At 45.6% G+C, this 23028-nt stretch overlaps 1 protein-coding gene across 9 annotated transcripts in view; it reads right to left on the bottom strand.

Annotated features, from left to right (window-relative positions):
- Fryl (FRY like transcription coactivator) overlaps positions 1-23028 on the bottom strand; it is a 225016-nt gene that overhangs the window by 125026 nt on the left and 76962 nt on the right. Inside the window, exon 1 of one of the 9 annotated variants that reach the window (XM_075943107.1) lies at positions 10819-11006. The exons of 7 other annotated variants lie outside the window; for them this stretch is intronic. In XM_075943107.1, the coding sequence (XP_075799222.1) occupies positions 10819-10891 (73 nt within the window). In that variant the 5' untranslated portion in view covers positions 10892-11006. Of the gene's footprint in view, positions 1-10818; positions 11007-23028 lie in introns of those variants that run through there. One more of the 9 variants, XM_075943106.1, reaches the window with a different exon arrangement.

Below are 23028 nucleotides of genomic sequence, written 5' to 3'. Positions count from 1 at the left end.
CTGGACTGTGGTGTCAAACTTCTTTAATCCCAGCACTCAGGAGGCAGAAACAGGTGGATCCCTGTGAGTCTGGGGCCAGCTTGATCTACAGAGCTAGTTCCAGGACAGCCAGCGGTACACAGAGAAACCCTGTCTAGGAAAACCAAAAGAAAAAAGAAAACCGAATCACTCTTATAGATATTTTAAAAATACGCAAAATTTTCTATACTATAATTATCGAGAAATAAGGATGGATGTAAAAAAATCTTCCACTCATAAATAGAAAATAAGAGGAGAAAGAGTTGTTTTAAAGCACTGAGAATTTTACTTTTTAGCCCTGCACAGCCGTGTCTGGAATTCGTTCTGTACACAAGCTGCTCTTGGTCTTCGTGGGAGAAGGAGAAGGTTCTTTGAGTGTGGTGATGGCAAAGACTTATAACTAGTCAAAGCACTGTGAATAAGTAACCGTGAGTCTCAGCCATCAACACCTAGGGCACTCTACCGAGGCTCAGGGAACATCCCGAAAGAGGCAGAAAGGATACAGTAAGTGCAGGTTGGGGAGGAGCACTGTGAAGCGCCATCTTCTGGACGTTCTGGGACACTGCACTCATGGGAGGCAGGAGCGCTGTGCAGTGCCGTCTTCAGGATTTAATGGGCTCCTGCACTAGCGAGTTCACAGTAGTTACGGTTACCTGCAGGGGGCGGGGCCAGTCTTCTTTGGAGATACAGCCACTGGCAGGTTGTGTGTACCCCAGTAGATGATGTCATACCACTGCATATACTGGGAGCATAGAAGGGACCTGTGAGTTATTTTTTTCAAAAATGAAGAAGACATGAAGTTGGGAGGTGGACATGCCAGAGGGGAAGCTCCAGGGTAACTCAAAGGGTTGATATGATCAAAATGCATTGAATGGAATTCTCATTAAATAAAAAAACCTCACACGTTGCTTTTAAAAATCTTTAAGACTTGTGAGACTTACACGTAGACACTACAAGGATTTCTTAAAGGAGATAAAAGAGCAGAACACAAGGAAAACATATTTGTGATAAGACGGCTTAATGGAAGTACCAATTCCCATAGAATTAACATATTAGCATAATTTCAATTAACTTTTCTACATGATTTTCTATCTAGGTGATACTGGAGGGAACTGTATTGGTGTATAACTAGAGGAATACACTTCTGAGAAATGTCACGGAAGTTAGGTTTTTAAAAATAGAAAGAATAGTCAGGCATGGGGGGATACACACCTTCAGTCCCACCAGTCAGGAAACTGAGGCAAAAGGGTCTGAGTTCAAGGCCAGCCTGGTCTACAAAGTGAGTTCTAGGACAGCCTGGTCTACATAGAGAGACCCTGTTTAAAAAATACTTTTTAAATTTGGGAATACTAAAATTATAATAAAAATACAGCAATAATCAAGATAGACTGTCATAATACTACAGATCCTATATTCAAAAACTAAAGTACAGATGGCCATGAGGTTTAAAATTAATTTTCAAAGCCTTATAGACAAGCATTTTCATGTATAGTCCAGGCAAAAAGGAACTACTAGCCATGACAGAATAAAAAGAAAATTATTTTTAAAAACTGCATCTGGACCAGGAAAGTGGCTCAGAAGGTAAAGGTACTTTCCATCCAGCCTGACCCCTGGGGCCCACAGGGGAGAGGGAGAGGGTTCAACCCCTGTAATCTGTCATCTGACTGCAAGACTCCCACTGTGAGCTGCATACCCCAACACACACCGAGGAACAAATAAGATATGATAAAAACAACTTAAAAATTTCATCTAGCCCCACAAACCACTTAAAATACTTAAAGAAAATAGTTCCACAAACAAGAAAGAGCGAGTTTGAAAAGTACTGATACATGAAAGGAAATATAAAGCGTTCAATGACGCATTTGAAAGCACCATAAAAAAAGACGACACTGTGGAGAGAAACAGGCAGCAGACGGACAAACCACCCCAAAAAGGCGAACTAGCATGATCATGGGATTTAACTCTGTATGGGAGTAAATCGATCACATTGGCTGAACAGAATAACCGTAGCCACTGTGGGGGAGATAGATGCAAGGAGTTAGAACACTTCACTGCTGGCCGAGGCAGCGAGCTGTGGGCATGCTGGCCCTGCAGCCCTCAGCGTGCAAATGAGAATTCACCCTATGAGCTTACTCAAGGACAAGCGAGGGACCACGGGCCAGCTGCAGTACTACCATCCACTTGGCACGTTCCTCGGAGCAAATTAGGAAACTGGCAAACCCCTGAAAAGAATCTATCTGTAGCACGATTTATTATCACTTCACCCTCTGAGAGACATTTCAGATCCATAGTTGGCATTCTGGCAAAGCTAAGCCTCCTGGCTTGAGGTTCAACTCTGCTGCCCATCCCCGGCAACGTCTTAAATCACAAACAGACGTAGCGGAGTTGGGGTCCTGGCATCCAAAGTTTCTGGAAGCTGCTAACAGTGAGCATAAGAAGGGTCACTGCCTTACACTAAAGAACAACGACTCAACACTATGGCCGCATTTAAAATTAATTTCGACCACTGCGTTTCTGAAGCTCTCTAAGTACAGAAACCTGTCATATAATATTACAAATGATTCCACCAGGTAGTACGGGGATATTTAAATAGCTGTGTGCCATGGAGCATGAGCATAAAAAAAACAAAGGACCAACCAATAGGACACGAGACAAATATGATTCTCTTATTTCCTATTAGAAATCTTGATGAATTGGCTTTTTCAAGGTTTTAACCATTTTGATCACTGTCCATGCCTTCAGCTATTTATCTTGGTGCTCCATCCTCCTCTGCTTGTCATTATCTGTGATTTCAAGGGGCAAAATTTAAATTATATACTCTAGAATAATTATCAATTCCTCTCTACGCCTTATGCACATTCTTTATCTAGTCTACCTATCAATTCTTAAGCTTACTTTAAGTCACCCACTACTCCATTTTTTTTAAGCTGATGAGCGTGTGCATGGTATCTACATATCCACATGTGGCAGAGTACACGTATGCGTGGGGTATGTACTGGGATCACAGGCAGCTGTAACACCTCCCTGGCTTCCCTGTGAGCTCGGGGGGACCAGAACTCACGCGCATGCTCAGGGGACTAGAACTCACGCGCATGCTTCTATGGCAAGTTATGGTCAGTCGTAAGCCGTCTGCCAGCCCCTGGCTAACTTTTGAGTTTAGAAGCTGGTAATAATATCTGCCATACTTTCCCAAATTCTTCCTCCTGGGAGATGAAGGGGCAGACCACTCCCCATCCCAGCCACAAGAGGCTCTGTGTGCCAACCACAGCGTAAATCACACCAATAACTTGATCGCTGAGCACACTCAAAACCACTATATTGGAATAATCCTCTCTCTCAGTCTCCTGATAGTAAAGATGAGTCATGCACATCCTGTTCCAAACTTTTATGAGAAACAGCTTAAATAAAATGGTATTCATTAATTGTGTGTAGTGTGGGTCTCCGCTTGCTATAACACTGTTAGTCAAGTATCTGTTAAAAATTATTATTCATCTCTTCATCCTACACTAATTATCATGTGCTAATCAGGTAACTGGAAATACAACTTATAAAGCAATTTAAATGCTTTCCTACTGTGAATTCTGGCCATATGTAAAATACCATACCTTCCCAAGGAAAGATCTAGTCCTTTAGTTTTAGGCTTCTAGGATCTGGAGAGAGAGTTCATCGGTTAAGAGCACTGGCAGCTCTTCCAGAGGACCCGGGTTCAATTTTCAGCACCCACAAGGCAGCTCACAACTGTCTGTAACTCCAGTTCCAGGAGATCTGACACCCTCACACAGATATACTTGCAAGCAAAACATTGATGCACATAAAATAAAAATAAATGAATAATTTTAAGAAAAGGATTTGGCTTCCAGAGCCTTTCCTATTCACTCAAGTGGATTTTTCTGTAGTTCTCTTTCTGAAGGAGATAAAAACTTTCCTTCTCTAATGGCTAAATTTTAAAAAATAGAAAATAATATGAAAAATGAAAAATAACTCGTACAGTCCTGGGACACCACACCATCTGTAAAAGGCTAGCCAACCATGTCTAGAAAGTTTCTTCTTAACAGTGAGAAAGATGCAAATACGCTTATTTCTAGAAGAGAAGTTCAAGAACTCTACGAGCAGTGGGATGTACCATACGCCAGTGACGTGGCAGCCTGGACACTGGTCATGCCTATAGTGAGCCAGATGCTTCTCAGGCATCATGTTTGAAATCTAAGTCATCAGTGCCAAGGGCATCCAGAGGAGCTACTGGCTGCCAAGGCTTCTGCCTCACAAAGGTGTAGAAGGGATGAATGGCAGCCACGCTGAGGACACGAGAAGTCCAATAATGAGAGACAGACACGGTATCTGCAAAGTAGGGTAGTGATGAGGGGTCCAGCAAACAGGTGCAGAACGCACAAGAATAGGAAGCAAGCGGACAGGAAGACATTCAACCAGGGCTCAACCGTGGAAAGGACCCATCAGTGGATTCGGTAGGGTTACAGTTTTTTCCAGGTTGTCTGGCTTTGTTTTCTAAAACCACAAGAGCAAAGCAGACACCTTATTTGCAGGAAGTGACCCAACAGAGTTTGACAAAGGAAGGTTGCGAAGGAAGAACGAGCAGGAACTAGAAGTGGGTCATCACCCCTTTTCACAGGGGTCACCTAAGACTATCAGAAAACACAGACGTTTACCTTACGATTCAGAACAGTAGCAAAAGGACAGTTATGAAGTAGCAATGGAGGTAATTTCATGGTTGGGGGTCACCATAGCATGAGGAACTGTATTAAAGGGTTGTGGCATAAAGTTGAGAACCACTGGCCTAGAGGGAAGGGTGCGTTAGGACCAGAGTCGGCGGTGCCCTTGGGCTGGTGGAGAGGCAGCTGGAGGAGTGAACAGGACTCTTCTGGGCTCCATACCTTAGCACAAGACAGGACCCGCCATCTGACAGACGACAGTTCATAAACCACCTTAACAGAGGGCACAGGAAAGGGGACAGTCACAAACGGCTATGCTTTACGAAGCAGGCACTCAAAATTTCACAGGGAAACCACAATGAACTTTGTGTAGAGTCTCAGTCGCCCACAAATGTGGTGGCATTCTTGTTAGAGTTTCCTGATTATGTATTCCATTCTTTTCTTTCTTTTTATCTTTCTTTCTTTGTTTTTGTTTTTTTGTTTTTCAAGACATCTCTGTGTAGCTTTGGAGCCTGTCCTGGAACTTGCTCCAGGCTGGTCTCGAACTCACAGAGATCTGCCTGCCTCTGTCTCCCCAGTGCTGGGATTAAAGGCCCAGCTTTTGTATTTCATTCTTATACTCTGTTCTTATTCTAAAATTTAGCAGGCTAAAAAAATAATAAACACAAACATTCAATAAGTAACCAGCTATACTTCTTAAAAACCACAATCTTATTTTACCAAATGAGGTAGGTCTAGTTTAAAGATTTAGAATAATATTTTTTTTTAAAAAAAAAAAGATAAAGCAGGCTTGACTCCTAAGGCCAGTCCTATCAGAAGCACATCACAAAGAGCTCACACGCAGCGGAACACTGAGCTGGCTTCCTGTCTAGGATCCATCTCCTAAAATAAAGACTTCTCTGCAGGCATTCTAACTCATAGCCACACGCAGTGTGTCTCTCTCTCCACTCTCTCCCTTCCCCATCCCACACTTGATTGAACTGACTTGGCCATTGTCATCGATGGTTCCCCATTTAGTTTCAAATCAAAATCCCTGAGAAGGTTTTCAAGATCCTCTGTGGTCTAGCCCCAGCTACCGATCCAGCCTTGGCCCCCACTCTTCCCCACTCCCGGACGCTCCAGCCAAGTCAGCCACAACCCGTCCAGTCTCCTGCACTTGATAGCTCTTCTGTCTATTCTATGCTTTTCCTGAACTGCTGCTACCTGACTCTTCCTTCAAAATTGCTCAAGCAGCACTGCACCGGAAGTCCCTAATAAACTATGAAAGATTAAAGGAAGTATGTAGGTGTGTAGGATTGGCGGGCAGGCAAGGGGCCTTAATGTTCTTTAGGCTTAAAGAAACAGAAAAATCAGAAATCGGTCAGATGATGAATGGATATTGAAAATGTGCTATATTTGCTATTCACACAACGGAATTTATTCAGCCATAAAAGGTAATGAAGTGCCAATACACGCTGCAGCACTGTATGACGCTGTTATACCAAGTGTCCAGAGGAGCAACAGGACACAAAGTAGATCATACTGTGACTGAGCTATTTTTAGAATCAGGGTATTCCTCATCAGGCCATCGTGATTGAATGGAGGGCTTATGAATGTGTGTGTAACACAAGGGCATGCATGTACACGCACACAAACACACAAACTATACATCAGACCAGGCCCCCAAAGTTCTGCAATAAATGCAAAGTTTTACTTCAAAGACCATTATGATTTATGATGCGGGTGGGGATCACTCATCTGTGATCCAGGAACAACATTTCTGAGTACTAAAAGCTATTTAAGACTTACTCCATTGTGCCAATCCAAGCAATCTATGCAAATTTAGTCCCTTAACACACCATATCGAATTCACATCCTAATGTACAAGATGGTTAAACTGGGTCAATTTATCTCTTCTACTGTCTGTGATAAAAACGGAACCCTTTGAAATACTAGCTGCCATGAAAGATTATGTAAGCAGAGATAATTCTAAAAATACGTTCACGGGAGGTGCTGTCCACACATCTGCCCCCTTCACCAATACCACAGATAATAACGGAAGAGGCGGAAGCTTGCCTGGCCTTATCAGTTTGGGAGGGCGAGGGGGGACTCTACCAAGTTTGTAAAGAACAACACCCTCTCTGTGCGCTGGTTTCACAGAATGTCCCTGACTCTGTTTGCTGTTGCTGCTGCTGTTGTTTAAAGGAGTGATGCCTGACGGTGTTGGCGCAGAGTCAAGCCCTGAATTTAGGCCACACAAATGTGGCTTCATTGTTACAGGAAGACAAAGGCTCAGCTCTCAGCAAACTTCAGTAGGGCTGCATGGACATTCCGCCAGCTAAGCAGTCCGGCTCGAGGGCCTCTGCCATTAGAACCCAACGTAGCATCTGACCTACCAGGAACCAGGCAAACACATCACATAAAGAAGGTCTGCTACCGTCAATGACAGGCACTGTGGTTAGGGTCCAGCGAGTCAGGAAGACGCGAGATTTTTCTTTCTTTTTCCTTTACTCTTGAGGGGGGTGCGGGCAACATTTGAAATAAAAATTTAGTGGGATTTCTTTTTCATCTCTCTTTTAAAAAAAAAAAAAGCTACCTAACAAATCCTGTTGTTCTCTGCTCTCCCCAAGAAATTCACTAAATGGAACGTAATAAATTATTATTTTTTTGGATCACCGTGGTATGGTTTCATACAACTTTGCTCCAGGACTTGTTCCCCTGAGGGGAGTGTTAACATACAGTATTTTCTAAACTTTTAAGTTTTTTCTGTTTATTCTTTTTTATATATTTTACTTTTTGAGAACATCTTACATGAGCACTGCATCTACCTCACCTTCACCCCACAGCTCCCTCATGTTCCCAATCCCAAATTCATTACCTTTGCAATTATTACTATATAATGTATATATATATGCATGTATGTATATATACATATCGCTTTTGCAATTTGCAGTTATTACTATATAATGTGTGTATATATATATGCATGCATATATATATATACACACATATAGCTTATGGAGTCCATTAGCTCTGTTCATAAGAACATGTGTCCAGAGCATATCATTTAATAATCAGATAACAGGAGGCGGGCCATATATTTACCTTCTTACCTTCTATGCTATTTGTTAATTTATTCCAACAAAAATGATTACATCTTTACCTGCTCTGTTAGGTGCTCAGACATTTCCTAGAGCGCAGAAAAACAAAAAGACAACCAATCTATACCCCAAGGAGAGCACAATCAAGTAGCAGAGAGGGAGAGGAGGGAGGGGGTGGCAATGACCAACGACGCCCAAAGGGAAGCACAGGACAGATGCAGGGACGGCTGACTGAGGGCAAGGATGGGTGACGGAGATGACGTGTTTCATGCAAAGCAGACAGGATGGGGTACACTGTGGAGCAGACAGGATAGGGTACACTGTGGAGCAGACAGGATGGGGTGCACTGTGGAGCAGACAGGATGGGGTACACTGTGGAGCAGACAGGATGGGGTACACTGTGGAGCAGACAGGATGGGGTGCCCTGTGGGGCAGACAGGATGGGGTGCACTGTGGGGCAGACAGGGAATGGGTAGCAGGGGGAACGGAACCAGCCACAGCAGTGCAGCGCGCTCCCAGAGTGGGGTGAGAATGGCAAGAGACAGATGGGATGGACAGAAGCTACAAGAGGAAAACCTTTATTCTACAGGGAACAGAAAGACTGGTAGGGAAGGGAAGGGCTTTAAGGGAAGGCAGTTTAAAAAGAACCTTTAGCAGCAAACAGAAGCTACAAACAGGATGTAAAAAGGATATGATGGAGATAATCCAGGTGGCCATGTCCCCGCCCACTGGGAGGGTGTGCGTATGCATTCCTGCGGGTGTGCGGGCCTGCGAGTGTGTGTGTGTGTGTGTGTGTGTGTGTGTGTGTGTGTGTGTGTGTGTGTGTGTGTATGCCAGAACAGCCAAGAGATCACAAGGAAACTCAAAAGGTGGAGGGACAAGTCTGGGCCATGACTAAAGGAGTGGAATGAAGGGGCTCACTAACAAACCCTGGTCTCTGGGTCACAAAGTCCTGGATGCCAAGCCTGTCTGCGAACCTAGGGAATATCCCAGTACTCCAAAACAAGCACTGAAAAGCCTCCTCCCTCTCTGTATCCCCCACCCCTGTGTTAATGCCACTTTTTCCGCCTCTGTCCTCCCAGGTCATTTCACCGGCCACCATCAGCTGGTAGTCACGGGGGTATGCATGTCACCTCTCGACCACCTCACTGTAACTGTCATGACGGGCGACCTCTCCCTGAGTAAGCTCACAGAGAGCAAAGACCCATCTGCTTCCTTCTGGATCCCACAGCATACACTCAATCCATGCTGGCTGATTCAAAAGTGTTGGTGTAAGGAAAGAATCCCTGGAAAGAGACAGCCGGCTACTATCCTCTCCCAGGTCTTAATACCCCCACGCCCCTTCTGTGCTGACATACACTGATACTGGCCAAATTAAAGACACCCGCCCATTTCCCAGGCCTCAGACGGACATGGTTGGGGCCTTACTAAACCCTGACCCTGGCGATATATTTTCAATATTAACACATTGCTTTGTAACTCTGAAACCATCTTCGATATGCACGATGAATGCCCAAGGGCAACGGGTTACCCAGCCACTAGAATCTCTCTCCTACTGGCACAGCTAAAACCCGAGGCTTCGCGAGCATCTGCTTTGGGTTCACTCTCAGATTCAGGGAACATGACTTAACCAGATTTGGCTGTGGCTGTGCCTGGCTGCGGGACAGATAAGTACACTAAGTTGCTCTGTGAGCAGCTGCTGTGACATAATAGGCTGCTCTCTTCTACGTGAGTGTGCTAATTACGCCTTCAGTTGGCTCGCTATAGATAAGTAAGTGTGTGCTGAGGACAGGAGAAGGGGAAGCCAGAAGGATTACTAACTCTGAGCTATCTAAATACTGAGCTCGATCAACCTCCCGAGTCCCCCAATATTTCAACTATGTTCACTCACTTGAAAACTCTCCTAAAACTAACAGTTTCCTGCCATCGGGCAAGGTGGCATCTGCGTGTGAAAAGAACTACTTACAGACCAGAAATCAATGAAGTCAAAACGCGCAGCCAGGCGAGGCAGACCCCTTCAGATTGTCTGCAGTGAGCTCTCCTTCATGTCAGCATTTGGACTCGCGTCTCATTTGCTTATGAAACAAAACTCCATTAAATAAGTCTTCTCATAAAGAGCCGGGCAGGAAAGACTTTAAATTTAATCTCTCATGTTTGATTCATTAGGCTACTTGGGCACCAGCAGCACCGTTAGAGGCGAGATTGAAGGGATTTTGTGCCCCCAGCTCTCTGCTACCTACATGACCTTGGGAGAGTCACGATTTTTCTACGCTTCAATTTTCTTTGCATAAAACGGTCCTGATAACAAGGCTGGAGCTCGCGCAATTCATTACTCTGATCTCCTAAGTTGATGGTGATGATTACTTTGGCAGCAGAGTAAAGAGTCAGAGATGATAAATCTTATCATAAGTGCTCTGAGGGTTTTTCAGAGCAAAAGTAACCACTGAAAACAGACTAAATGAAACCAGTATTTCTGCCAAATCATCTGAGGGAAGGACTTAGGGAGGATCATGGCTCAATGGCACTTGCTTCCCGACGTGAGTGAACTGGAAATATATTCTCCTGGTGCTCTTTCTCATAAACTCCAGCACATATGACAACCACCCGCTGCAACTTCAGTTACAGCAGAGGAAAGTTACTGCCAGCCTGTGAAACCGCCTGCTGCCTGGAGACAGCGGATGCTGCTGCATGCACACTCGGGGCTAACAGCACTGTGGAGCGGTCCTGGACCCCCACAACCCTGCAGGAATCCCGGCTGACTCGTCACCTTCCCCATTTTTGATGGATTCTGAGAAACTTTGCCGGAATAACACACTCAAGAACCAAGCCCGAGGCTGGCAAATTTCGTCAAGGAAACCTAACTCCCCAAATCACAACCGCCTCGCGTGTGCACCTCAAGATTCTCATCTGACCGATGGCCATGGGAGAGCACGCTCTCCAGGGTACTTTCAAGGCTCTGATTCTATCTGGATAAGTCTGGGGAGAAGGCATGCAAGGAATGGCAAGAATATTCACAACTCAGCATTCCCCCCCAAGCAGGCATCTCTACTCACAGCTGCTGCTCCAGGACTTTAACAAGGACTTTATGCTAATTTCGAAACACACAGAATCCTGTAGACTCAACATTGTGTCTTGGCTGGCTGCAGGAGCGGTGGCAGCAGCGGCGGCCGCAGTAGCGGCAGCAACAATTCTGTGGCTCTGGCTCCGGGCCGCTGTCCTCCTGCCTCTCTCGGGCGGCAGAGTTCTGGCCCACAGTGCCGCGGCTTCATTACCATGCAGTCTGGCGGTGACGCACAACTATAGTGGAAGCGCTGCTTGATGCAGATGAGGTGCCCAGCTGAATTAAAGCTTACAAGTTGATTCCAAGTGCCCTGAAGGACACCCTCACCTTTCTCTGTGCCGACCTGCATGTGGCCAACAAGACCTGCCCCGTTTGCACTCAGATTGCCAGTCTGAGGAGCCTGCGGCTCATCGGGGCTGCCAGGAAACAGGCACAGGCTGCTGCTCCCTGCCCTTCGATGCCAACTCTCCTCACAGGCAAAGGGCCTTGAAAACAATTTCTTAAAATGAATTAGCATAAGATCTTTAATGTCTTCCTTTAATAGCTGGCGTCCTCCTCGAAGGAATGGGTGGGGGTGCAGCAGTCTCCTAGGGGACTTGAGCAGTACATTCTCTCTACCACCACCGTGGGTTTTGTTCAGCGTGCTTACGATGAGACCGAGTCCACGGGCCCACTCACCCCACTGGAGATAATGCCGCCTAATGGAATGAGAGATGATGTCATGAACACTGCCTGAGCCTCCTCTGGCAGCTCCAACCGCTCAGCTCAGGACCAAGCTGTTTTCTGGTGCCTGCAACTTCTTCTAAAGAGCTAAGAGTCAGGTAAGCGGGCTGTTTGAAAAGCAGCCTCTTCTATTCTTAATGAAGCATTCAGTTCCCATGAAAGACCGACAGCCAGAACGTCAGTGAACAGACAAAGTATCCACTGGTCAGATAAACGCATCTGGACAACTTCATTCTATGGAAGAGGTTCTCGGATGAAAATACACTGTCCAAAGCATAACTGCTCTTTAAAATGACAGAGAGGTCACACAACCAAAACAAATCACATTTCATGCCAGTATCAGAAGGAAAAAGCACATTCACCCCAATCGGTTTACTGCATCTTTTAGAGGACAAGAGGCATGTGTTCAGAGGTGTCCCTTCTCATATGTAGAAATACATTTGTAGCAAGCCATCTGCATTATTGCATTCTTTAAGTACCACAGAGAGTAACTGCAATTATCAAAGTCATAACTGAATAAATTCAGTCGCGGTCAAATTGCAAGCTAGGCTAAAATAACATCTTCCCATGCATGAACACCATTCACTACATACAAAAGGACAATCGCATTCATTAAGACATATTCAGCGGTAACAGTACAGGGGCAGATGTCCGAAGCTGTGTGAGCTTTTTGCTTTGTTTCTTTTTGTTTTTAGAATAGTTCAAGAAATCTGATACAAATGTGGACCATTCCAATTCCTAAACTAACAAGAAAATCTAAACTAAGGGAGCAAAGGCTGACTAACTCAGAACCCAACTCCACACCGGGACCCAGGGCTGACCAGTATGGAACCCATTCCCACCCCAGGATACACGGCTGACCAACATGGAGGCTAACACCACACCAAGACACTGGGTTGACCGACATGGAACCCAACCCCACCCCAGAACACAGGGCTGACCAACAAGGAACCCAACCCCACCCCAGAACACAGGGTTGATTGACATGGAACCCAAACCCACCCCAGGACACAGGGCTGACCATCATGGAACCCAACTCCACACTGGGACACAGGACTGACCAACATGGAACCCAACTCCACACCGGGACACGGGGTTGACCAACAAGGAACCCAACTCCACACCAGGACACAGGGCTGACCATCATGGAACCCAACTCCACCCCAGGACACGGGGCTGACCATCATGGAACCCAACTCCACACTGGGACACAGGACTGACCAACATGGAACCCAACTCCACACCGGGACACGGGGTTGACCAACATGGAACCCCAACTACATGCGGCATGCCAACATGGAACCATAATCCCATGCTGAGATGCCAAAGCTGACCAAGCACAAACCCCAACTCCACATCACTGTCATTTGCTTCCAGCTTTATTAAAAAAAAATTAAAGGTCAGCTAAGAGCAGGGTTTCCCCTCATTCAAAGAAGAACCAAGGCATCCAGATGTTAAATGAACAAACGATATCCCACAGTCCAAAAGCCCAACCTCCCACATCCTATTCTTGTATATTAACAGTGAACAGACACAGTGCTACAAAGACTACAGATTTTACAAAGGTCAGTTTGCATTTTGTTCTTAATTACAGTATTCCCCAAAGTAACTTCACCACACAATCCTCTCTTCATGAGACTGCTAACAGAGTCTGTGGGAGATGGAGACCTGAACCCAAACAAACGACAGCATTAAACACCAAAGCTCGGAACTGAAGCATAGCAACTGACCACTTGGTACACGACATCCAGTACTCTGCCATGCTCTTGCTGCCCCTGGTGCGCTGGGCTCACCCAAGACTTAAGAGCAACTTGACACTGTCTGACTACAACTTCCTATAAAAGTAAGTGAGATTCATTCCTAGGAAACCTTCGGAAGTATACAAGTGTCATACAGAACTTAGTCTGGTGACTTCGGGAGAAAGGGGTAAATAATAAGAAAATTTCTCTTGCCCTTACAAATGGACTGTTTCCTTTTTAAATCTGTCTATTTAGATATAAAAGAATACGCCAGAATCTGAAGTTTCTATTTTACATAATCAGTATATGTGCACAGGTGTGTGTATGTGTGTGCGCGCACACGCACGCACAAACATTCCATTTGTATCAGAAGCTCGCTATAAATACAGTGCAGGTGAAATGGTATTTTCCATTTATATATTGACTAATCTAGCATACGAGCAGAGCCTGGTTCTAGCCAAACCTTATTCTAAAGTATAAAGAACACAATAAACAGTGTTATTCGTTCGAGTGCTGATCACAAACACCATAGCAATACTTACTTAATGGAGCATTTCCTTTCTACATCTTCTGATGCTTTTATTTGCCAAACCACCAAACTATTAGCTGGGGGGGGGGGGGGGAGACGACGACACCACATACACACCCAGCAATCCTTTTAGAAGGCCATGGAAGAGTCCCGCTGTGCTCCAATTTCTTTCTCAATCCCTCAATGACTAATCCTCTTTTTAAGTTACACAAATAATGACACTGCCATTGTTCTTCAAGTGAGTGCTCTCTTGTTAATCTGCCAATCAATTACATCAGCCAAGACATAGCCTAGAGCCTATTGCAAGGTCTTCGGATTACCAGAGACGCCAGATTTTCATTTTCCATTTTGTAAATGTGGAATCCTCCGTATTTTCACGTCACTGCCCTGAAGACAGCAACAGAACTGTTTCTAGATGTAGCCTTGGCAAAGCAGAGGCGTCTAATTCAGGTCACTTACCTCAGCTATACTCCTCTTCCCACTTTAGACTACAATTTTTCAGGCTTTGGAAATGATGATTTAGGATGCAAGAAATTCATAGTTTCAATACAGGCTATTCCCATTTGTCTTAAGACCCTATTGCTGACTTTGATCAGAGGACATGAAGAAATCAAGTTGGCATTCATCTGTGAGCTTCCTCCTTGCTGCTAGATTCCACAGTACCGGGAGGAGCAGCTGGGAGAAAAAAGTCATCAGCAGTCTTACCCAGCTTGAATCCTATGAACTGTTATAGTCACTGGCATGACAAGATAAGCCCATGGGTTCAATAGTGGCACAAATGTTATAGGAGTAACCACCAGCTTTCTGATTGGATTTAAACCTGTTCTACAAAAGGAAACCTAAGCCTGGTACTGCAAATCTGGCCAAAAACCAGGGCTGAGGAGCTCATAGGTCCCAGGGAAAAGTCTACAACTGCTCTGTCAAATAGCCATACAATCAAACTGTCCTCTGCAGTCATATCTCTATATACATATCATCAGTACAGCCCTCAGACAGCACCAATGTATCTATATCATATGCCTCCCCCAAGGATCAGGGACCACTCACTGTGGAAGATGGGGCGAAAGGATTCCAAGAGTTGGATGTCGGAGAGGATTCAGACAAAACAGTGTCTTCTGGGCGTGATGGAAGCACTTTGTTCACAAGCTAACAGCTGCCTGGTTCCCTACAGAAGAACTACTCAAGATCCAGCCAATCAACATCCAGCACTGATTGGGGAGGGGCTCATGAGCCCCCAAGCCCAACTGAGCAGCTATTGACAGTTGATGACTTCTGGGAAAGAAAGAGTCCCTTTCCTTTAAGGGTGTGGTCCTTGGTAGGCTGACCACACTCCAGTAGGTGGCCTCACACCAATGGGTGTACGAGCAGCACAAACTGAATTTGGCGGGTGGTCAGTAAAACAAACAGAAGAGGGCACAAAGTTGGGAGGTGGTGGGGAAGAAAATGTTGGAGGCGGTGGGGGAGGAGGGTGCAATGATAAAAACACACTCTATGAAATTCTCAAAGAATGTTTTAAAATAATACATGTTTAAAAAAGAGACCCACCTTTTGCGGCCACCCTCCCACCATGGGCTAGATACTGCAGCAAACACAGGGTACAAATGATGACCACGCTGGGTCTCTTGCCCTCCAGGTGTTGGAAGGTAGGTGTCCCCCTCCTTTTAATTGGTTCCCACTAAATCAGTGCCCTTTCAAAAGACTCTACAGTTTAGCAGAAGGTAGACTCCATACACCAAAACACCAGCAAAACCCCCAGGTAAGCATACAGAACCCTGCTCTCTAGAAGGGAGGGATCCGAACAAAATGTTCCCTGGCACTTGGAGAAGTCTGAGTTAACTTAAAATATCGCACTCTCCACTGGAAAGTCAGGTTCTGAGAGAATTCCTCAACTACTAACTCATTTTAGGAAAGGACTCAAGTGCATGGATCTGTCCTCATAGTAAGAGCTTCACCAGCGTCTCAAAAACTCTGAACACTGGTGTCCAAAATTAGCACATACGGAAGAGAGCGAAAATATCCGGAGCTTCTCTCAGGAAAATGTCAAATACCCTTCCACGCCTGGAGACTTGCACAGCTCCCCCAGATTCCAGCCTCTTCAGGAGATTCTCCTCTTCGCTGGAGCTTGGAGGAGACATTGAAAGGCTCGGGTCCGTTACATAATTACCAGATATGAGATGCAACACGGGAAAAAACTGCAAAAACAGCCTCCTGTTTTGCTTTGGGACTTCATTAAAAAAAAAACAAAATGTTGATGGTGTGGGTCCGTACCGCTGGCTGGCACTGGATTCTCACTGTGCTCGCTCCTGGCCTCTGTCTCGTCTGTCCTTCTTTGTATTGCTCAACGTTTCTACAAGGTTTGATGTCTTAAAGCGTCACTACCAACCAGAGGCGAGAGCTCCTTGGATAAATGGTCAGGTTTCAGAGTGAGGGCAGGAAATACACAAGGAAAATCCAGAATATTCTGCAGGGTCAGGAAAGAAAGAGCTAGAAACAAACAAGATGGAGGAGCGGCCAAGGGGGAAGAGGCCAACTTTGGGAGGTAAGTTTCAAGGAGGCTGGGTGGGTGGGTTCCTCATGCCGCAAGGCAGCAGTGTCTCAAGAGGTGGGACTCCAAGTAGGAGATTCTGAACTAGTGGCGGCCTGCAGCCCCCTGGGACTCTACAGGGCATCTCTACCAGTAGGGAGGATCAAACTGCATGTGGCCTCTGGTCTTGAACTTCCAGGCCTTCGGGGTCAGAACAAATAAACCTTCGCTTCTGTTTAATTATAGCAATACAAAATGACTAAGACGCTGATATAAATAAACCACTGGGCAAATAAATAGGAAGAAGAGGAAAATCTTCCACTGTGCAGAAAGGAGGAGGCTTGACTGCTCCCCTTTGAGTGGATGCCTGGCAAGCTGGCCTCTGAATGACAGCTGAGAACTTTTCAGAGTGCCCACTACTCCTGAACTACCATTGAGTGGCCGGCTCGCCGTACCTAAATTACACACATAATGTGGGTCCTGTATGGTGCCTGCTTTTGTTCCAGGATGCTAAGGTCTGGGTATATGCCGAGCCTAGGATGCCTGCATAAACCAGCCTAGATAAAGCCCAGACAGTAAGTGTCTAGTGAGCTTGGGTCAGCATCAGTTCCCTAGTGTTTCGGCTCACTCACTGTGAGACAGAAAATGAACAGGAGAAAGATGATTTTAATAGGGAGAAATCTGGAAGATATTCCCTCAAGCCAGAAGATCAAGGGGCTCTTTGTTTGGTTGTTTGGTTGGTTTTTTCTGTTTTGCTTTGCTTTGTTTTAAAACAGGGTCTTACTATGTAGCCCTGGCTGTCCTGGAACTCACTTCTGTGGACCAGGCAGGCCTTGAACTCAGAGATTCGCCTGCCTCTGTCTCCCCACTGCAGGGATTAAAGGTGTGCGCCACTAAAGCCAGCCTATGACCGAGGCTTTTACTAGTGACAACTATGCTGACGGTCCTACTGCTTTTCATAGACCATGGTGAGAAGAACACTTCACCCAAACACTCCCTTCCCAGAACAAAAGCCCAGCTTAATCATGAAGCCAAGAAAGGGGTGGATAAACCCAAAGTAAAGAGTGACTGCAAAATGGGAAGAAGCCGGGCAGACAAAAGCTTTCACACAAGGCTATGCAAAATGACATGCGAACTTATAAATTGTTTATTTTTATAATTTTCCAGGCAATGTTTTCAGAGCACAGAAGCTGCAGAAAGTTAAACCATAGATAAAAGAGAATAAGAACAAGTGAATCTAAACCAGCAGATCCTCTGGGCTGGGACCTATAGATTACAGATCCTACAGGTGGAAAAAAAAAAAAAGATCAGTAAACTTGGACAAATGGGTGCATACTCTCTCCAACAGAAGCACAGACAACAAAACACGGTCTGATGATGACAAAAGCATGAGCAAAGCCTCGGCAACCGACGGAAAGCCACAAGTGTGTCTAGCTCAGTAGAGCTGGCGTCTGCGCAGCACTGGGACACAAAGTAGTCCAGCATGTCTTCTACAGATAGAGCCAAACAGATCCTTGTTTTCTCAAGCAAGCACACACACACACACGCACACACACACACACACACACACACACACACACACACACGTGTGCATGCCAAGATCCAACAGAAACTGCTGAACCCAGAGGTAATTAAGTTTATAAAGGACCAGAAAATGATTAACTGCATATGGGGGAACAAAGACTAAATAAAATGAACGTGGATGTCGCATCTAAGACGTCCAAGATGGAATGGTTACTGGAAAACTCAATAAACAAACAAAAAAAATGAACAAAAGAAGCTGCCACTCTAGAGCTCTATATTCGGAGAAAGTGCCTTTGGGGGAGAAGAAAGCAAAGTAAAAAATTTTTTCAGAACAGACCAAACGTGAAAACAATTTATCACTGACAAAATCTGCACCACAGAAGCAAGAGAGGGAGAGAGAAGTATTAAAGGGTTCTCAGGTAGAAAAGCGATCAGGAAACTGAAAGCTTGCATCCGTATAGTCAAGTGAAGGGCACCAGGAGCGGTGAGCATGGAGAGAAATGTTTCCCATTTTAAATGTTTTTTCCAAAGTTAACCGGCAGGCTAAGCATGCAGTTCAGTGAAGGGTGCTTGCCAGGCATGCGCCAGCGCGCCAAACCCTGGGTTCAGTCCCCGGCAAGCACCATCCATTAATTAAGGCAAAACAAATCGCTAACGCCAAAGTGACTCACAATATATCACTGGGTAGAAATAAAACATTTTACTCCAGAGCTGCAGAAATGGCTCGGGGGTTAAGGACACTTGCTGCTACACCAGAGGACCTGAGTTTGGTTTCCAGCATCTGTGTCAGGTGGCTCACAACATCTGTAACTCCACCTCCAAGGATCTAGCATCTCTGGTCACCCTGGGTTACCTGCACTCACGTACCTACATACAAATACACACACCGCTGGTGTGTTCCTGGCATGGGTGCCATGAGGTATGATCGCTGGTGTGTTCCTGGCGTGGGTGTTTATAAATAACTGAACTTGTCCCTAGCTTTCCCTTTCAGTTCTTTCTTAATCTTTCACACGTTTAAAAAACAATGCTTCCTCTGCTCTGAAAGGAACAGTCCAGACCCCATAAAAATACTTTCTTCTTTGCCCTTGCAAACCATACCAATTTGCCATCCTTTGGCACAATGCTAAGATATTATTTCTGAATGAAACCAAAAACCTGCTATTTCTAGGCATCTTTCAAATGCATTCTCCAGATCTTAAAAATCCTCAGCAGAAACTTAACTGCCTGAAACAACAATTGTTTTGAACACAATGTTAGTGAGAATCAAGTGGGGTTTTTTTTTTTTAGAATTTATATTTTTGGAAACTGTTAGCCTATGTATATTTACATAACATAACGTATATATGGGTTACTCCCAACGGAAGAATTGCTAACACTGACATGCTTGCACTGTGTGCCTCACAGCTGTCTGGAGCAGAGGCGCAGACCTCTGGGAAAGGACTAGAGAACATCTATGAACTGGGGATTAGCCAGACAGGCTTCGCGGCTCCAGTCTGGGCTGTTCAGAGCATGAGGTTGGTGGGGTTTGCCTCTGTGCCAGACAACCAGAGTGACCTGGGGCTGTCCCACACAGGAAGCCCTTCCACGCACGGTAAACAAAGGCTCCAGTTGGCTCCAGTTATCCATGCCTTTCTCTCCTAGATCAACTAGAGCACTCAGCGATAGAACCACCGCGGACATCACTCTTGTATGAGAGAGGGCCATTAGGAAGGCTGCAGCCAAACAGGAGGAAGAGTCTCAGCCAAGAAAAGAAAGCCATCAGATGTCAAGACTAAGGTCACACTGAAGAGAGCCCTCCCTGTGAACCTCAGGAAGTAACAGCAGCAGCATTTCCTTCAAAGATTTCATTTCTGCCGTCCCTGGGGCACAGCACACCTCTTCCACAGTGACAGTGTGGACAGAGCTCTGGGCACAGGTACAGGCATAGCAGAGATAGCTCTGCTCATCGCTGGGCCCATCTCAGCTAGCGCCTTGGTCCACATCTTCAGATGGAGGACCCCAAGGGCATCATTCATATTCCATCTAGGTGTTCCCAACCTGTACAATGCCCTTCATAAATGTAACCACATGAACTCTGTTATTCGTCTGATGAGTCCCTCAGCATCTTAAGTCATGTCTTCTGAGACCTCTACATTGCTGCGTATTCTCAGTTCCTCAGTAAGTATTTAATTGGAAAGAGAAAACTCAAAAAACAAAGCAAACAAAAAACCTCATGTCAAAGATGTGGATTATTCAGGATTAGGAAGGAAACATGGAGACAAGTCCATACCACTACACGAGCTAGCCAACACAGAAAAAGGGGTCATGCCTGGCTACTATGTGCTAAAAAGCACTGTATTCGAGAGTCTAACTTCAAAATTTTAGTAGTCTTTAAAGCCCTATTTTAAATGTTCTAAAGTCACAGTTCATTTTTCATAGGAGTTCCCTGAGTGATTTGCCTTGATTTTTGTTTACTGTAGTTTGAGGTGCCATAATGTTGTATCATCTGGGCTGGCCTTGAACTCATGACCCTTCCGCCTTTACCTTCTGAGTACTGGGACCAGTTTTAGGTACGCCATGGTGAGCACAGTGACGTGTGAGGCTTACACTAAGGGAGCTGGGGAGGCGGCTCAGTCCCTGAAGTGCTTATGAAGGCCCGGGTTCAATCCCCACCACCAGTGAATAAGATGGGTGCCTGCAATCACAATGTTGGGGCGACAGACAGGACAGTCACGAGGGCTGGCTGGCCAGCTGTGCACTCTATGCACTCCAGTCTCTGGGAAATACTCTGCCCTAAGAAGATGAGGTGGAGAACAAGGAGAAAGACCTGAAATCAACCTCCGCCCTCCACAGTCATGTGCGTACATGTGCACAAACACCTGCCTGCGACACACACACACACACAATGTGCTTATGGTAACCTTGTTTCTCTTTTTTAACCATTTTATTTTTATTTACACGTATGTGTGTGCATCTGTGTGGATACTACCATGTGTGGAGCTGTCAACAGAGACCAGAAGAGGGCATCAGATCCCTTAGGTCTAGAGAAACAGGCAGTGTGAGCCACCTGACCTAAACAGCTGAGCCGTTCTCCATCGCAACATTATCTTTCTTATAGAATGGGAAAATTCAGAGGTCCAAGAATAATGAGAATTTCTATATTCCCTACAAAGAATGTCTCAGAATTTTTAACAGGTTTCATCAGCAAGGGAACTGGAAAAATGTTCCGGCTAATACTGCTATACACACCGTAAAAGACTGAGCGACCTGCACTTAAATTACACGTTAAAAACGGAAAATCCATCCAAGGTCTACGTGGAGGAACAAGAATAAATTAGAGCAGACAAATAGGTATAATCTCCACCTGAAAGGTATCTGGGACTATTACTTAACAATTTAAATCAATCAATGATGACATGCTTGCTTTAGCAGAAGCAGAATTTAGAAAAATACACCTTCCAAGGCGAGCAGATGGGTTCTAATTTTGAGCGCCACCCATCTATACTTGGAGATTAACTTCCCTTTCTAATGAATCTTCCCTTCATTCTTTCTTTTTCCTTCTCTTGACAGAGGGTCTCACGTAGCCCAGGCTGCTCTAGAGTTTGCTGTGAACCCCTACGCCCACAGTCTCCATCCCCCACGGGCTGGCACCACAGGTGCTACCTCCATACCCAGCATGGATATTTTTAACAAAGAGCCGGGTTCAATAAATTTTATGACTGAAAAATGGCAGTGTGGATCTTATCCACATAAATGGCAGGACGGGGAGAGGCGGGTGAAAGCCCAGCTCTCGCCTGGCTAGACAAAGGGTTCCATTGTGAAACGGACATTGACCGGCGGGCTTGACAAAAGCAGAACCCCACACAGGGCACTGAGGGCAAAAAGGGAATGTGGCGAGCCAACAGATGTTATCTTTAAAGAGTAGACCAGCTGGCCTTCCGAAAACTGTCGCTGGGTCACAGGAGCCTGGTTTGTTTGGTTTTTTTTTTTAATTTTGAGAGACTTTATGGCCACTTGTCATACTCCCTGAAGTTTAGCGTGAGGTAACAGATAGCGAACTGGTATTTACTGAGCACCTGCTATAGATAAAAACACTCTTCTAGGGGCTACATAAGATACAAGGAACTATAATGGCAGACCTCATCAAAGATGCTGGTGTCTGTGGCGTCCGTGGGGAGGTAAGTCTGTTCCCTGACCTTAGCAATATCCTTTTCTCTATTATATTTTAACTGTCAGACAACTCTGGTTCCCAGGGCAAACCTGTTGTGTTTGTGTAAACAAAGCCACACTGGGATGTGTCTTGCACAGTCACCCATGAATCATCGGTGGCTGCCCTGGCTCTACAAAGCTGGGTATGGTAATAGAGATGCACAGCCTACAAGCCCTAAGATATTTACCCTCTGGGTTTTGACAGGAAGTCTGCTATACATCTGCACTTGCTTGGTGTGAGGTTCTCCCCCCCCCCCTTTTTCTTTTTGTGACTTTGGAACTAATAGAAGGCTGCTTTTTCTCAGGAACCACTGCCCACTGAGCAATGTGCTTTATGGCGAAGAAGGAAAAGTCGGTGAGCTAAACACAGCACCAGGCACCTGCCGTGGTTAGCGACTACAAGCCTGCTTTGGCACATCCGAGACCGGAGCCAGAGGCAGCAGCCTCCAGGTCCTCAACCGGCTCTGGCCACATGTTTCTCAACCGAGTGTTACAGGACTGAGCCCTGGGGCTTCCCACATAAAGTCAGGCCAACTCAACCCTCCAAGAGCTAACATTTTTATATTAAACGGACTAGCAGAAGCTAGCACACGGGGAAGTGAGGTTAGAACGGCAGCCTGGAGCTCTAGGCCCCACCCACCCGACAGTTTGAGGAAGCCACCAGAATAGGAGCTAAAGCCAGCAGGATAACCATCCTTGAACCCAAGGCCACTCTTCGGACCTGGGCGTAGTTGGGCTGTGTCTGCTTCCTGAATTCTCTTTATGGCGCTCTGCTATTGAATCTTCCTAGGATAATCCCTTAGTTACATTTTCCACTCAAATATGGCTTTACTCACCAGAACCTGGTCTTTAAACACATCTTTATGATTTTCTTGAGTGTATTTTGCCTTGTGTTCTGTCCTGGTGAGGTGTGTTTGTTCGCATTTGTGACCTGCTCTGACTGTGCTCCAAACCTGCTGACTCGGCCTCCCGAAG

Source organism: Microtus pennsylvanicus, chromosome 12, assembly GCF_037038515.1.
Source record: "Microtus pennsylvanicus isolate mMicPen1 chromosome 12, mMicPen1.hap1, whole genome shotgun sequence".
Taxonomy (NCBI): domain Eukaryota; kingdom Metazoa; phylum Chordata; class Mammalia; order Rodentia; family Cricetidae; genus Microtus; species Microtus pennsylvanicus.
The sequence above is the reverse complement of the archived record's forward strand: the minus strand, read 5'-3'. Positions and strand labels throughout refer to the sequence as shown.